The sequence below is a fragment of the Punica granatum genome, chromosome 2 (assembly GCF_007655135.1).
Source record: "Punica granatum isolate Tunisia-2019 chromosome 2, ASM765513v2, whole genome shotgun sequence".
NCBI lineage: Eukaryota > Viridiplantae > Streptophyta > Magnoliopsida > Myrtales > Lythraceae > Punica > Punica granatum.
This window is the reverse complement of record NC_045128.1, coordinates 25,605,866-25,620,812: the sequence shown is the minus strand read 5'-3', so window position 1 is coordinate 25,620,812 and position 14,947 is coordinate 25,605,866. Positions and strand designations below refer to the sequence as shown.

The following is a 14,947-nucleotide window of genomic DNA, read 5'->3' as shown; positions in this document are numbered from 1 at the left end:
CAGGGTTCTTGGAGAACACGAAACCACAGTCCACCCGTCCCTATCTCCATCAGAACTCTCCCTCCAACTCTGAACCTTCTGCAGCCCGGACTTCTCTCTAGCAGACTCAGTCTCTCTCTCCCTCACGCCCATTCACGTGTCTCTCCTTCAGGGATGACAGACAAGACACAACAGACCAACCTCTGTTGAACTCCCACACGCGAAAACTCAAACCCTCAGCTCAGCCCGACTCTCTCTCTCTCTCATGCTCGTTCTTCCCACCAGGCAGCTCTTCTCAACTCCCTTACTCACCCTCACCTCATAACAGAAACCTTCAGCTCAGTCACCCTCACCTCAGAACAGAAACCTTTAGCTCAGTCACCCTCACCTCAGACTAGTGAACCTTTAGCTCAACTTCACCCCAGCCGACTCAACTTTCACGACCCGACCACCCTCAGCTCCTTTCTCACACGGGCAAACCCGAGCTTCTTCGACCGGTGAACCACCTCCAGCTGTGCTCAAGGACCTCCCGGGGTCGGGTGCAACCGCATACAGCCACTTGAGCCATCCTTTGTCTCTCCCGGTTTCCTTTATTCTAACCGGGTATGTTCGTGCTCTTTCAAGCTAGCACAGCTGATCACTGGAGGCCACACACGACCTCCTTCGAGAGCCCAAAGCCACCCCGCTAGCTCGGAGAAGCCGCTTGAACCACTCAGACTAGCTAGCTTCCTCTTTCCAGGCGTTTTCCTCCAGTTGGGTCTGCCAGACCCGATCGGGCACCGACCCGCCTCTTCCCACCCGACCTCCAGATTTTACTCTCCCCGAAGCTAGGTATAAATCCCGACTTAATAGCATGTATAGGGCCTCATTTTCATATATTGATGTTCGTTTAGATGGTGATAACGTGAAATGAATGTTTGTGAACCGTGTTGATGATCGAGATTATTCCAAACTCGATTTTACAAAGTTTTCAATTTGTTTTAGTTCAGTCCCCGTAACTCTTTTCACTTTTTTCCAGATCAGCCCTAAACTTTCAGATTTGTTTCAATCAAATCCTAGGCCATTTTCAGTATTTTTCATTCAGCCACTGAATTTTTCAAACGATTCAAATCAGTCAAGGATATTTTTGAAAATATGTTTCAGTTCGGTCCTTGCAACTCTTTCCACTTTTTCCATATCACCCCTAATCTTTCAGATCTGTTTCAATAAAATCCCAGGTAATTTTCAGTGTTTTAAGCTCAGCCCCTGACTTTATTGATGAATCCAGATTGGTCCCCGGTCGAATCCAGCATTTTCAAAGCAGTCCCTGACTTTTTGAGTAGTTCCAAATCAGTCCCTGGGATTTTAGTCAAATTTTCAAATCAGCCTCAGTTCTTTTGAAATTATTCAGTTCAGTCCTTAGGCATTCTAAAAAAAAATAAAAGGACTTCCAACATGTCCTACTTGGGTCCCCGACCGACAATACGCATATTCTTTCAATACGTTCATATCTCGTTTATTATGCGTACATGACGTGGTAATACGTGTTTTTATGTTTCTCCGCTTCCATGAGTCGGCGTTGTTTTATCGATTCCGTTAAATATTATATTTGTGTATTCTTGCATGTTTGCATGCGCTACTCGTGATCATGGCAGCGTCGGCTTCGTAAAATATGTGTTATAATCGTGATTGATATATGATTGCATGCAACCGTATTTTTCGTTTGGCATTGATCAGATGATAAATTGTAAATTAAACGCGTTAGCTTTAAATAATGCGCATGGATTTGTGTATCGGAGACTATCTCGAGCCCACGAAGGTCCAAGAGTGCATCAGTCATCATTTGACTGGGCGTTCTTGGCCTTCGGGGACCCATGTTGGTATTTGTGTCACAAATCACTTCATAAACTCGTAATATCCAAGGCATAAGACGATAATCCCTAAAAGAATTTCACATTCAGGGAAAGGAGCGTGTAATTTGGCTAAATAAATCATTCGGCTTTAAGCAAAATGCATAAATTGACAAATTACCAGTAACCGCGTCGATAATTTAAAATGGGCTTATCTGTTGATAAAACGCGAAATTTGACTAATCATACACTTGGCATAATCAAGCTAGTGCAAATAGGGAAAAAGGGTTAGGTTTTGAGCTTTCAGGTGAAAAACATGTTCTTGGCATAATCTGTTAAAATTACATTGTCGCCAGGCAGAACAATCTAAAACAGACCCACACATAGTTAGTTGGCCTAGCACCGCGCCTGGCCATGTTCTATTTAGCCTAGGAAATTGTTTGCCAAACAATCCCAGTACATAATTGGCTAATCACGTAAATATGATACACAATTTGTCTGTAGTCATATGTTTTCATATGTTTTTGTTCGTTTTTGCATGTTTTTATCTATTTTTGTCCGTTTTCGTCTGTTCTATGGCGGTTCGAGCCCTAGTCCATAGGATACGATGCACATGGGATCCAACGCCCCTCACCATTGATCATGGGTCCAATGCCCATTCACACTGAGTACGCACAATTCAAGTGTGGAATCGGGTCTTGCTTCGACTGATTGCTTCACTCCTAGTAGTGTCTAAGTGGAAGACAACTCGGATTGGGAAGGTAAAGTGTGGTCGGACATGACTCGGGAGCTTGACCGATCCCATAGCTATCACGAGAGTCAAACGACTCTTCTGTTATCCGTCGAGTTGGTTGAACCCGACCCTCGACTCTCTGGGCTTGCATTGCCTTAATTTCGGTTTCGGTCATTCAAAATCACGCGGTGAGCATGAGTGGAATATTTGGCCTAATGCAAACTGACCAAGTTCATGCACTGTATCACGTTTGTATTTTGTATTTATTTGAGAGCACATTGTAAGGACATCTTCTATATTTTCATTCAGTCGTTGTAAGGACTTCGGTCGATGAGCAGATAGTCGGAATGTTTCATCGAAATTACGATGTCAAAACGGATGAGGAGTGTACAACCTAATTCACACGGTAAATGAAATAAAATGGCAAACCCTAGACAAACAGAGAACCAAAGGGCGTGCGGAATATAGGCCCGCATGTAATAGAACTCGCGGATTTGGAATTTTTGATTTCGCAAGATCAATGCCTTAGCAACTAGGTGTACCCTGTACCCCTAGACCCGGGTAACTTGCCGGTCCTCGATCTTGGGGGTCGTAAAATTGCAAGTGGCGACTCCTTCTCATGCGTGTCCGTCACGCGTCCCCACGGGAAGGTGGACACTCTCCAATCGTGCGATAGCGTATGCATACAGGTACCGACGAGACGAAATTCGAGTCCGCACAATGATGCTTTAATATCGGAGGTTACTATTCTGATACATTGCTGACCCTATGTTCCCTACTTATCAAGTGAGACCGTTGTACCTCTAATATGCTAAACTAGAGGAGGATAGTAGCCTCGCCAAACGGGCCATGAGAATCTAACGGTCAAGCCACTAAGGCTGTTCTAGACAATGAGAAATCAGGCATGTATGAGATTACATGCCCGTGCAACAGAGATATTCGATGTCTGCAAGACAAGGTAGATTTATAAACAAGCCATTTAATCGGGTCTTCCTAACAGAGACATGACGGCATCACGAGAATATTTTCTTTCCATTCACTGAAATTGGTTGTTGTTCAACTATGCTACTATGACTTCTCATTTTATTAAAATGATGATCTAAAAATGTTTAAATGAGTCATGTCTAAGAATCAATATTTATAACCATAATAAGTACTAGACTTTTATTCCTTGATTAACAAGGTGCAGAGACTTCTAATGTTGATTTCCCCAAGTTTTACATCTGTATACGCTTTATAGTTCATCATAAGTTTTCCTGAATTGCTCATTCCACCATACTTGTATTAGTTTTTTGAAATTTTACTTTTGCAAGCTCTGTCAGCATAGAAGATTGAATAAAAAACCAGAAACCTCAAATATTATTACATATCAGTATACGAAAAAGCTTTGAACTAAGAAGATTGGGCCTTTTTATTTTCAAAGAATTAATTCTCACTTTTCTTTTCTTTTCTTTTTTTAATTTTATTTCACCATTAAAAAAATATAAAAATACGTTTGCTAATGTTAAAGTTATAAAATCGTAATTCATAGTAAATTAATCACTAATTTAGTATTGGGGCTCAATTTTGTGGAAATAAATGACGTTTAATAAATAACAAAGGAAAGTCATAAATTAGAAATTAGAAAATGAAAGAACTGGCTAATGGAAAATTAGAGCACTGAAAAAGGAGTTTTTCTAATCTCTATACAAATTTCAATTGTGGAAAAAAAAATTTCCTAAAAAAAATATGTTAGGAAACATATTTTTTTTGTAATTCTCTACTTTTAAAATTTTCCCTGAAAAATTGAAAAAGTCTACAATAGTAAACAGATAGTTTTTTCGTTTTGGAGAACAATATAGCATGTGTTATTGTGTGCACATGGGCCATTTTCTATCCAGTCCAACCACAAAAGAACCACATGCTTCCCTTGTCGACGGCGCCCAAGGAGGAAATCAGAACCGCACGATGCTTCAACGCTGTAGTTAATCGTGCAGCTTAGAGACTATCGTTGACTTCACGTGGGCTGTCCTCTTCAAGAACAACCCCAATGGAACGATCCCATATATCCGAGGCTGCAAGTCCATCCCTGGCCTGCAACACTCTCGTTCATCTATTAATCCTGTGTGGAACTTCTTCGACTTCTGATCGCAGCAGTGCCGAGTGGGGAAGGTGAGGCCATCTTGGTATGTTTACATGCTTAAAACTCTTTGCTTAGTTTGAAGAGAGTCTGGATTGCACTCGATTCACATATTCGTCAATGTAATTTATTAGAAATCGATTGGAAATTTAAGATAACCCTAATATATATTGATCTTTATCTTTTTCCTTATGTCCTATCAACTCTCTGATATCGCAATTAAGCTTAATCTTTTGGTGGTGTGCTTAATATTTTATTAGACTAGTTTTAAATTTATGTGTATCAAGAGCATCTATAAGTGTTGTGGTTTACTTTTTTTTTTCTTTTTTTTTCTAGTATATGGTTTCCTCCAAGTAAGAAGTCTCATCATTCATTTTCATTATTTTTGAAAGTGTAAATGTTTATTCAAGAATTATTTAAACGTCCAGTTTAATAGTTCAAACCGCCAGATGAATACACGTACAGATGCTTCAACTAGTTCAAGAATATATCTAGCCCGATTTTGATAACATAAATAAAAATCTAGGAAAGTTAAATTTGACCGTGATATTTCTCTCTTTATTTTTTCTTTCTTTAAAAATCTTACTTTTTAATCTCTTTGATGTGCTTCGCTCAGTGTTTTCAATTGTTTCTTTTACAAATGAAGGCAATATTATTATTCATGTCTTAAGTTTTCTAACGTTGAATATTTAAAAGGGACTTGATATTTTTCAGAAAAGAACTTATCTTATGAGAGTATTATTGAAATAAAATTTACCCATACGCCTTTAATTTACTGCTTTACGAAAGCCAATATCAGTCTCAATCATCTTTACCTAGGTCATTTTTGTTTTTCGAACTTTATCATAGGTTTTAACGCCATATATCATATGATTTACTATTTTCTTTAATCCATTCCATGATTTAAAAATTACCCAAAATGTCATATAATTTACATCTTGTTACCGATCTATTTCGACGTCAATTCATCCATCAATGAAACATAAGTGAACTCCAAACCTATCTTATGATTTTAATTTTTTTTGTCAATTCTATCTCATAGTTTTAATTTATTTCTAAAATCTATTCCGAGCAAAGGGCCACAGTGGCAAGGATATGGGTCCACTTACATTCCACGTCAGTAACACCGTTAAAAATTGTCTGACAAATTGACGTCAGGATAGATTTTGAACATGTAAATCATTGGCTTTTTTTGGTAATTTTTAAAGTATGAGATATATTTGAAAAAAAAGGATAAAATTATGGGATATATGACATACATTCCCTATTAAAATAGAGAAATTTACCGATAAAACAGTTTTTTACTCATACGAAATGATTGCAGAAATCTTAAGAGGTTACATCATAGAGATATAATTTTCTTCAGTAAATAAAAAATATGAAGTTAGTGTAGATATGTTGTTTTATAAATGGGCTTATTGACAGATGGGTATATAATTAACTCACCACGTTATTGTGCCAAAATGTTTAATGAAAATTTTCTTCAATAATTTAATGGGTTTGGACCTTCTGTAATAATTCATGATTGCAGAAGCACACATTCACTTGTCTTGCTCCTGAAGTGATTTCAATGGCAACACCCAAGGTGTCAACAGTCAAAACCCTAGTGGAAAAGCCGGGCCTCACTCACATACCACCAACATACGCCTTTCAAACACGTTCTGCCTCGGATCAGGAGATTCCTAGTAATGAAGCAGCCGGAGAACCCGAAGGGCCAATTCCCATCGTTGATTTCTCCCTGCTGACCTCAGGAACTCCTGATCAACGTTCCACTATCATACAAGACCTCAGAAACATATGCCAAGACTGGGGCTGCTTCATGGTAATATATTTTTTCATAGAAGGAAATTAATCCCCCTTTGATCCCAGAAACTTCATCATATTGTTGCACTTTTCTTTTGGCACATAAACTTTTCAGAATTCGCACATATTGAAATACGCTGATGAGTATCATATGGATGACCAAAACTAAGTATCAAAAGAAATATATATATATATATATATCTTTTCATAAATATGTACATATATATATATATATATGAATATATATAATGCAGATATGTTAACATTATCTACAACGTTACATGGTTTTTCAAATTTTCTTAATTTTTAAAAGATTACCTTTTATTTAAAGAACCTGCATGTTGGCTTTTTATTGAAAGTGGATGGCAGGACTAAAGTGGATAAACGTAAAACATTATCAGCGACATAGTTGAACAAAAATTAATGTTTTCGGACAAAAAAAAGCAAAAAAAACTGATGGTTGAATGAAAATTACTTTCCCTCAATTACAAATGTTATAGACTTTTCGTTTTGGGCAATTAATTTCCAAAGTTTCATGACTTAAAAGTTTGTATGCGTAAATAATTACTAATGAAGAGAAAGTTCGTACAAAATCAAACTGCAAACATTTATAGGATTGTCAAACTTATTATACAGGTGATCAATCACGGGGTTGATGAGAGCCTGTTGAACAAAATACTAGACGGCTGCAGAGAGTTCTTCGATCTAGAGGACAAAGAGGAGAAGAAGGAATATGAAGGGAAGAAAATATTGGACACAATCTGTTATGGCACAAGCACTGATGGTCCTCCATCCGAAGCCTTGTTCTGGAGAGATTATCTTAGGGTCAGGGTCCACCCGGAGTTCCACTCCCCACGCAAACCTGCAGGGTTCAGGTATTAGAATTCTTTCATATCCTTTGCTGTACGGTTTGTACCCAAGCTTGTATATAGACACGAGTCAGAACATAAGGGAGTGCAAGTTCCTAACGGCACTACAGATATATGATTGACAAGATTGAAAAACTTTCTCAACCAACAAACCCAAGAAGTGTCTTAGGAATCTGTGAAGTTTGAACAACGGGTTTTCGCTTGTTATCCTCTGAGGTGGAATTACCTCAGTTCATTCAATAATACACAATGTTCTGTACAGTGAAGTGTTAGCGGCATTCAGTGAAGGCGTTCGAGGAGTGGTGAGAGATCTACTTGGAGGAATATCAGAGAGCTTGGGGCTGGAATCTTCTCATATATACAGGGCTTTGGATGTTGAATCAAGCCTCCAGCTTTTCGTTGCAAACTTTTACCCACCTTGTCCCCAGCCCGAGCTTGCTTTAGGCTTGCCATCTCATACGGATCCCGGCCTATTAACTCTGCTCATGCAGAATGGGATTAATGGGCTCCAACTTCAACGCAAGGGCAAGTGGATCAATGCAAATATTATTTCCGGTGCTTTCTTCGTCCAAATTGATGACCATCTTGAGGTAACTGTTAATTTTTCCCCACTTGAAATGCTCGTTCTTCTCAGTTCTTTGCTCCCTTGGAGGCTTCGGCTAGGTTTTTGATACACTTTGGATAGCATTGGGTCCTTCTAAGTTGACAATGAGAGTCACGGTGACACATTTGGTTTATTCAGTTCAAGTGTTTAGTACTTTTAATCCTAGTAACTAATACAAATATTTATTACTTTTATTTTTAATTCAAATGTTTAGTATTTTAGTTCAAATGTTTAGTATTTTTGTATAGTCCATCACAAATAATAAAACTACGAAACACTTAAATTGAAATACTAAACACTTGAACTAAAATAATAAATGTGTCACCCTAATACTATGTCATATTAGAATTTTCCAGTTATTAGTCAACTTAGGACGGAGAAATGAGGAAAAAAAGTTTTCTATCTTAACATAGATTTCTAATAAACTATAGGGTTAACAACAAAAAAAAAGCATAAACTTTTTACATTTTAACAATTTTAGTATGAACTTTTTTCCTTAACCAAAAAATGCACATTCCTTCGATTTGAAAATAATTTTAGCACGATATCAAATTTTCTGTTAATTTGGACGAAATTGAGATCACAGAAGGCACAAACGACCCCAATCGGGGAAAGAGCGCTGACAACCCAATTCGGGGGGGTGGGGTGGCAAAAATTGAGGCACTTACCCCCCGAAATCGAGAGAACCCCTAAATTGGAGATTCTCTCGATTTTGGCGGGTGAAGCCACGACCCTATCCATCACCCCCAATTGTGGTCGCTGGCGCCCTCTGCCCGATCAGGATTGCCGACGCCTTTTGTGGCATCGATTCCGTCGAAATTAACGAAAAATTTGACATTGTGCTAAAAGTTTGATTTATCTTAGAAGTTTGTGCATTTTTAGGGTAATAAAAAAAGTTCGTACTAGAAATGTTAAAATGTGAAAAAAATTGTGCTTTTTCCGATTAGAACTTCTAAGAAATTTTCAGATAATAAACTGTATTGATTTATCTTATTCACTCTTCTTAAGATAACGAGCTTGATGCCGCTACCGGGTTAGTATCTAATCTATTGTTATTTGAAATAAAAGAAGTGCGAAAGCGAAAAATGCAAAAGTATAGAAAAAAGTTGTAGCCTTAAACGAGTATAGAAATCACTTTTACGTCAAGCACTACAAAACATATTTGTAAAGCTTTCACTGGGCATAGAATTATAAACGATTGATCTCATCTCAAATTTTAAAAACTTGAGCTAATAAGTTATGATACCCAATCCTTTATAAACTTTTAATATTTTAATCAATTCTCTGATATGGAACAACCAACTCTCAACATCAGCTCTCAAGTAACAAGAAGTGGCTTTCTTTGACACGTCACTGGCCTACCTGTGTTACACAAACTTGAACACCCGCGCTCAAAAATTGACTACAAGCCGAACATTTTTCTTTCGTGCCTGGACAAGGGGGCACAGAGTAACCACAAGTTTAAATTAATGAAACTGGCCACGAATTCCACTCTTGGGCTAAATTGGACAAAATAGGCCACGCATTCCACACTTAGGCCAACACGGGCGCCCTTTGGTTGCCCTTGACAAAGAAACATTAGACTTTGGCATGATGTGAACTCACATGAGCATACGTACGTCGAGAGTTAGTTGTCCCTCATCAAAGAATTGATTAGAAAACTACAAGTTTATAAAGATTGATATTACAATCCATCAGTTCTAGTTTTTCTATTGGAAATGAGTCTAATCACTTATAAATCTAGTAAAAATTTTACAGCATTGAAAAAAAAATATAATTTTTCACTTTTATGGAAATTAGGGGCACTTTTGGAATTCTCGTATCAGTATGTGTTGCTCCTTATTATGAAAACTTAATAGTGCATTTGGTTTCATAGTTAAAGTAATTTTGATTTTGATTTTGATTTTGATTGTAGAAAAGAACAAATGAGATGAGATTATAAATTTCACTTGGGAAACGTATGTTTTTGTTGTGTAGTGTGTTGAGTTAAAGTTAAAGTTAAAATTTTTTACTTGGGAAATGTGTGTTTTTGTTGTATAGTGTGTTGAGTTAAAGTTAAAGTTAAAATTTTTGTGATTTTAACTGCGAAACCAAACGTAGCATAAGACTTTAAAATACATCAATTTACACACTTATCATTAGTATACTAGCTACCCGATCGACCTCCTAGAAGAGAAAGGGCAACAAGTTTATTAGGGCATACCCTTTTCTTCAACTGGCTGCCTTTGCAGCACACTACCGACCTTGCCCCGCAGTTTTATTAAACCCATACAATTTGGCATATGATAATATTCCTCCATTCTAGCAAGCCATGTATCTTCACTAGAGTAGTATCAATATGGACTTCTTCATTCCTTACCTTCAATACAGAGTATTCTGCACTTTACGACAGTTTGCAAGGATATCCTTTCTTTTTCCCTTTTGATGAGTAAAAGAGTTAAATTTATGATCCTAAAACCCTATGATTTCACATGTCGAAATCCATCATGGAAATTGGAAATCAAAAGTTGGGATAGAGGCCTTCCAAGTCAATATTTTCGAAACCCTAGTCTAGAACCTTAGGCAAGAGGAAATTCAGGCGAGAGGGTCGTAAGTGTTAAGGAATGGGGCCTCATAACTTAACATATTTGTATGATTTGGGGACCAAAACCTCTCGATTGCGTTTAAGCCACTTATATTACTGAATTTCTAATTCTACCCATCATAAAATCAAAAATTACCCTTTGATTTCTGCACATTTTGTCCTGCACTTTTATGAGATGTCACCAAGGTCCATAAAACAAAACTTAATTAGATCACTTAAATCGGGCCAATAAATTAAGATAGCATATCATACATAACTTATTAATTTATGTGTTGGACCATATCATTGAACGGAATTCAACAAGAAGATTTTATAAAGAAATGAAAGACATTGTACATTGAAATAGGGTGGTTGCATTCAGCCAGCACCACAACGGTTAGTCTCTCAATCAGCTACTCTATCACAAGCTTCATTGGGCTCCACCTCGTCCTACGTGTGCGTCGCTCCAGTCTAAGCTACTTTTGGATTTATAACAACTTTTTCTTTGGGATAATTGCTTATTCTCTCACCCTATGTGGAAATTTGTATTTCGGCACTGAAAGTTATATTATGATAATAAGCAAAGTTTCGAATAGTTTGGCTTTGTTCCGGGTATATCTCTAAATTGTGGACTTCGTGGAAGTAGAGGAAGATGACTCGAGCAATATCTAAGAGAAGATTGATGAAATTTTCATTCCACTGAGATCCCAAAGAAGTGAGAGTAGAATTAAGATAACTAGAATAAGGTATTTTTAGTTTGATTTCATTAAGATCACAACTAGATGAAAACTAATATGGATATATGAAAAAATAACAGTTTATATATGAAATTAATAAAGGGCACTCAACCTGCAATCCATAGGTATGCATGCCTAGGTATCTAATGGTGTCGCAATAAAGATTTTTTCATCATTGTTATTCGGTAGCACTAACACATAAATATCTTTTTCCTTTTACAAGGTTTTTACCAATGGGAAATACAAGAGCGTTACACACCGAGCAGTTGTAAACAACAAAAGTACGAGGATTTCCATTGCTGTAGTGAATGGACCGTCCCTGGATACAGTTGTCAGCCCCGAACTCGAGCTGCTAGGTAATGGAAGCCACACTGCAGCTTATGCAGAAATGAAATATAAGGACTATCTCGAGCTTCGATATAAGAAGAGTCTCAACGGGAATTCCACTCTAAATCATATAAAGATTTGACCTGAGTTGTTTGAAGGTGATTGATCTATCATACCAAATTATGGAGTTTGTCTTGTGACAATAATTATTTTCTGGACCTTTATATTGACAAAGTTATTATGGTGATAATGAAGTGTGCAGTGTGGATTTCAATAAGGAGATACTTAAACCAAATGTCCAGCTTGAATTTATAATATCTAGCATTTGAAATAGCTTGTTTACTTAATGATACTAGTTTTTGTTATCTTGACAAATGCCATTCCTTACCTCTGGGTAAAAAGTACCGAATCAAGTCATTACATTTGGTTGTCGTTCAATTTAAAGCAGCCATTGTGTTTTTATTTTTGTGAGTAAGACCACTATGTTTCGTTCAATATTTGCATAAGGCGTTCCGTATTTGTTGGCACTCAGTTTGGTATGCCTCTTTAAGGCGCGCTAGTTGGAATTAGACATTGCAAGGTTTTCTAATGATTAAACATACAATTTGGTAATGCAATGAGTCTTTTTTTTCTTATTGAACTTGGTAATACAGTTTAGGGTCAGAATTGTATCATAATATTAGGCGCCTAGATAGAACCTCACTTTCCATAATAGTTTCGGAAACATAAAATATATTCGGTCAGGATGTTCCCAATTATTTTTTGAATATATATGAGCGAGCTAATATATTATAAGAGCTCTATCTGATATATTATGGTTCTCATAACTCTTCCAAACATGTTCCATAAAGGAAGCGAAAGGTCCATTATCTTATTCGAATCTCGGCTATATCTTGTCTTTCGGGGCCATTTAGACTGACCAAATGAGCTTTGGATTAAAACAAATCCATATATGTTTGAAAGATCTCTTAATATGATCAAATTTGATAGGTAGTGGAACTCGTAACTCACTGCGTTTTGAGAGTTATATGCGCTTGAAGTTGGCATGCTGGAGCAGCCCAGTGGGTGTAGAAACAACCGAATTAGTGGAATAGAGGAGAGCCAACCGGCCTATCTGATGCAGCGTACAACGTGAGTAACCGTCACAGACCCGTTTATTCGCACATGAATACCGGAACTTCGACTTTCTATACCTGTTGATTCTACGAATACCAGGAAATAGGCATCAAACTCAAATCGATCCAAGATTGGACAAAGTACGAAAGCTCTGAATTTTATTGATAATCCAAAAGACGAATTCTCCAGCCCTAGGGCTTACACAAAACTTAAATAGGATTTAAGAAAACCTAAATTGCATAAAAAGAACTAAACTTTCCTAAAATTGCAAAAACACCCTAATTAACATAAATTGCCTGTTTGAGGCCCTAAACGATGGAATTTGCCTTAAATATCGAAAAATCACAGCAAAGTAGTGGGTTTTGCTTCGGAGGCCATTTCCTTCAAAATAGAGTCGTCAAAACCTAATTTTCTCCAGATACCGACTTGACAGGTCTTCTGCCGCATCACTATCATAGCTGAACGGCTTACCTTAACATACTCACTTTTTAACAACATAAAAAGTTGTTATGGTTGGTTCTTTATATTTCGGTGTTTCAGTCATAGTTGAGTATGTGAGCATAAATTCCCCTGACCTGGCTAAAATTTCAGCCAAGATACTGTAATCTTGCTTAAATCGATTACTCACTTCATATAATCTAACTAGTTATTTGTCAGTACTTTGCGCGGGTTAATTAGATAAAATTTGTTTCGCATGGCCAAATTAATATTGAAAATTAATTCAATTTTTACATTATTTTATTTGGGATTAATTACACTGGTGGTCCAAAAAGTTTTAATAATGTATCAGGTTGGTCCAAAAAGTTTTTTTTGCTACTTGATGGTACAAAACGTTTCAAAATTGTAACATGATAGTACAAACCGTCATCTCGCCATTGACGCCGTCAAGTCGTCATTTACAAGACTGTAAATTTTACACCATCATGTAACTTACGTAAAACATTTTGTATTATTAAGTTACAACTTCAAAACATTTTGCACCATCATGTAACGTCCCACAAAAATCGTTTTGCACCATCAATGTCGGCTCGACAGTGTCAATAGCGAGATGACGGTTTGTACTATCATGTTACAACTTTGAAATATTTTGTACCATCAAGTAGCAAAAAAAAATTTTTGGATCAACCTGATACATTATTAAAACTTTTTGGAACACCAGTGTAATTTACCCATTTTATTTGTGTGCATAAAATAATGTGAGTATGTTACATTCTCTGGAATGTATTTAACTTAGAAAAGGTTAAAAGGAGGTCATGTATGATATATTGGTATTCATAATCAACTAATTCTAATATGATGCCAATTAATAAAGTTAATAAGTTAAAAAAAAAATGGGGTACCCTTAAATTGGGGGGTTGGGGGCAGTCCCATTGGCCACCCACTCCCCGATCGGGGTCGCCAACGTCGTCTGAGCAAGCCGGCGACCCCAATCGAGGGGTGGGTGGCCGACGAGGCTGCCCCAACTGCCTCCTCTAATCCCAAATGGGATTTTTTTTAAAAAAAAATTAAAATTTATATTTTATTCGTTTATGCCCCACATTGTTGTTTGTTGCAAAACTCCCCCCCAAACAAGCTGGCACGTCAGCATTCCGTCCATTTCTTGACGAAATATGGACGGCATGCTGTGCGGTAAAAAAAGTTATTTTTTTCATGTTGTATAACGAAATGATTTGAATTTGTGTTGATGCATGAAAAAATTTAAAAAATCATGTTGTATGATGTTATTTTCCAATATATATATATATATATATATGACAAAGAGGTTGCAGTATGATGGCGTACATGCTCGCCTGACAATTAAGAGATTTCAAACTCGATTCCCATGGTGAGATTACCAATGTCCCATTTTTATTTTTTTACTAGGTACATGAGTTTCCTTTACAACCAAATATATATTAGATGTTATATTATCTAAATATAAATATTGTCTATAGATAGACAGATATAATAAAACGAACCGCACATGGGCTTTGTCTTTGATTGAAGCAGATGCCGCTGATCAACAGTTGAGTCGAGGAGGAAATCCCAACCGTAAGATGCTTTGAAAGATGCGCTTAGTTCATCGTGCGGCCCAGAACGATGGCCAAATGGACAAGCCATAACTCGGGCCGCTAGTCCTAGTCCATATATATATGCAACAACTTCGTGGATCTACAAAGAATATCTCTAGCTCTCCCCTAATTTGTTCGATTTCGACTTCGGGGTGGCAAGGTTGAGTAGGAAAGATGAGACGAACATTAGAAGAACTTGATACTTCACTCTGATACT

General features: G+C 37.1%; 1 protein-coding gene across 2 annotated transcripts; it reads left to right on the top strand.

Moving 5' to 3' along the window:
• The first annotated feature begins 4,573 nt into the window (after positions 1–4,573).
• On the top strand, positions 4,574–11,896 carry LOC116197250 (protein DMR6-LIKE OXYGENASE 1-like). Of its 2 annotated transcripts, none has more exons than XM_031527332.1 (5): positions 4,574–4,706; positions 6,192–6,482; positions 7,100–7,338; positions 7,595–7,922; positions 11,460–11,896. In XM_031527332.1, exons 2-5 carry the CDS (start codon positions 6,231–6,233, stop codon positions 11,703–11,705), a joined length of 1,065 nt encoding a protein of 354 aa, XP_031383192.1. In that variant the 5' UTR covers positions 4,574–4,706; positions 6,192–6,230; the 3' UTR covers positions 11,706–11,896. The 2 variants fall into 2 exon arrangements, with proteins under 2 accessions (XP_031383192.1, XP_031383191.1); XM_031527331.1 differs by having other exon boundaries at positions 4,591–4,692.
• Positions 11,897–14,947: the final 3,051 nt, after the last annotated feature.

Excerpts from the sequence above, each read along its gene's own strand:
- LOC116197250 (XM_031527332.1), top strand. The coding sequence starts at position 6,231 with ATGGCAACACCCAAGGTGTCAACAGTCAAAACCCTAGTGGAAAAGCCG. Across the intron at positions 6,483-7,099 it reads AAGACTGGGGCTGCTTCATG|GTGATCAATCACGGGGTTGA; the intron begins GTAATATATTTT and ends CTTATTATACAG. Across the intron at positions 7,339-7,594 it reads CGCAAACCTGCAGGGTTCAG|TGAAGTGTTAGCGGCATTCA; the intron begins GTATTAGAATTC and ends TGTTCTGTACAG.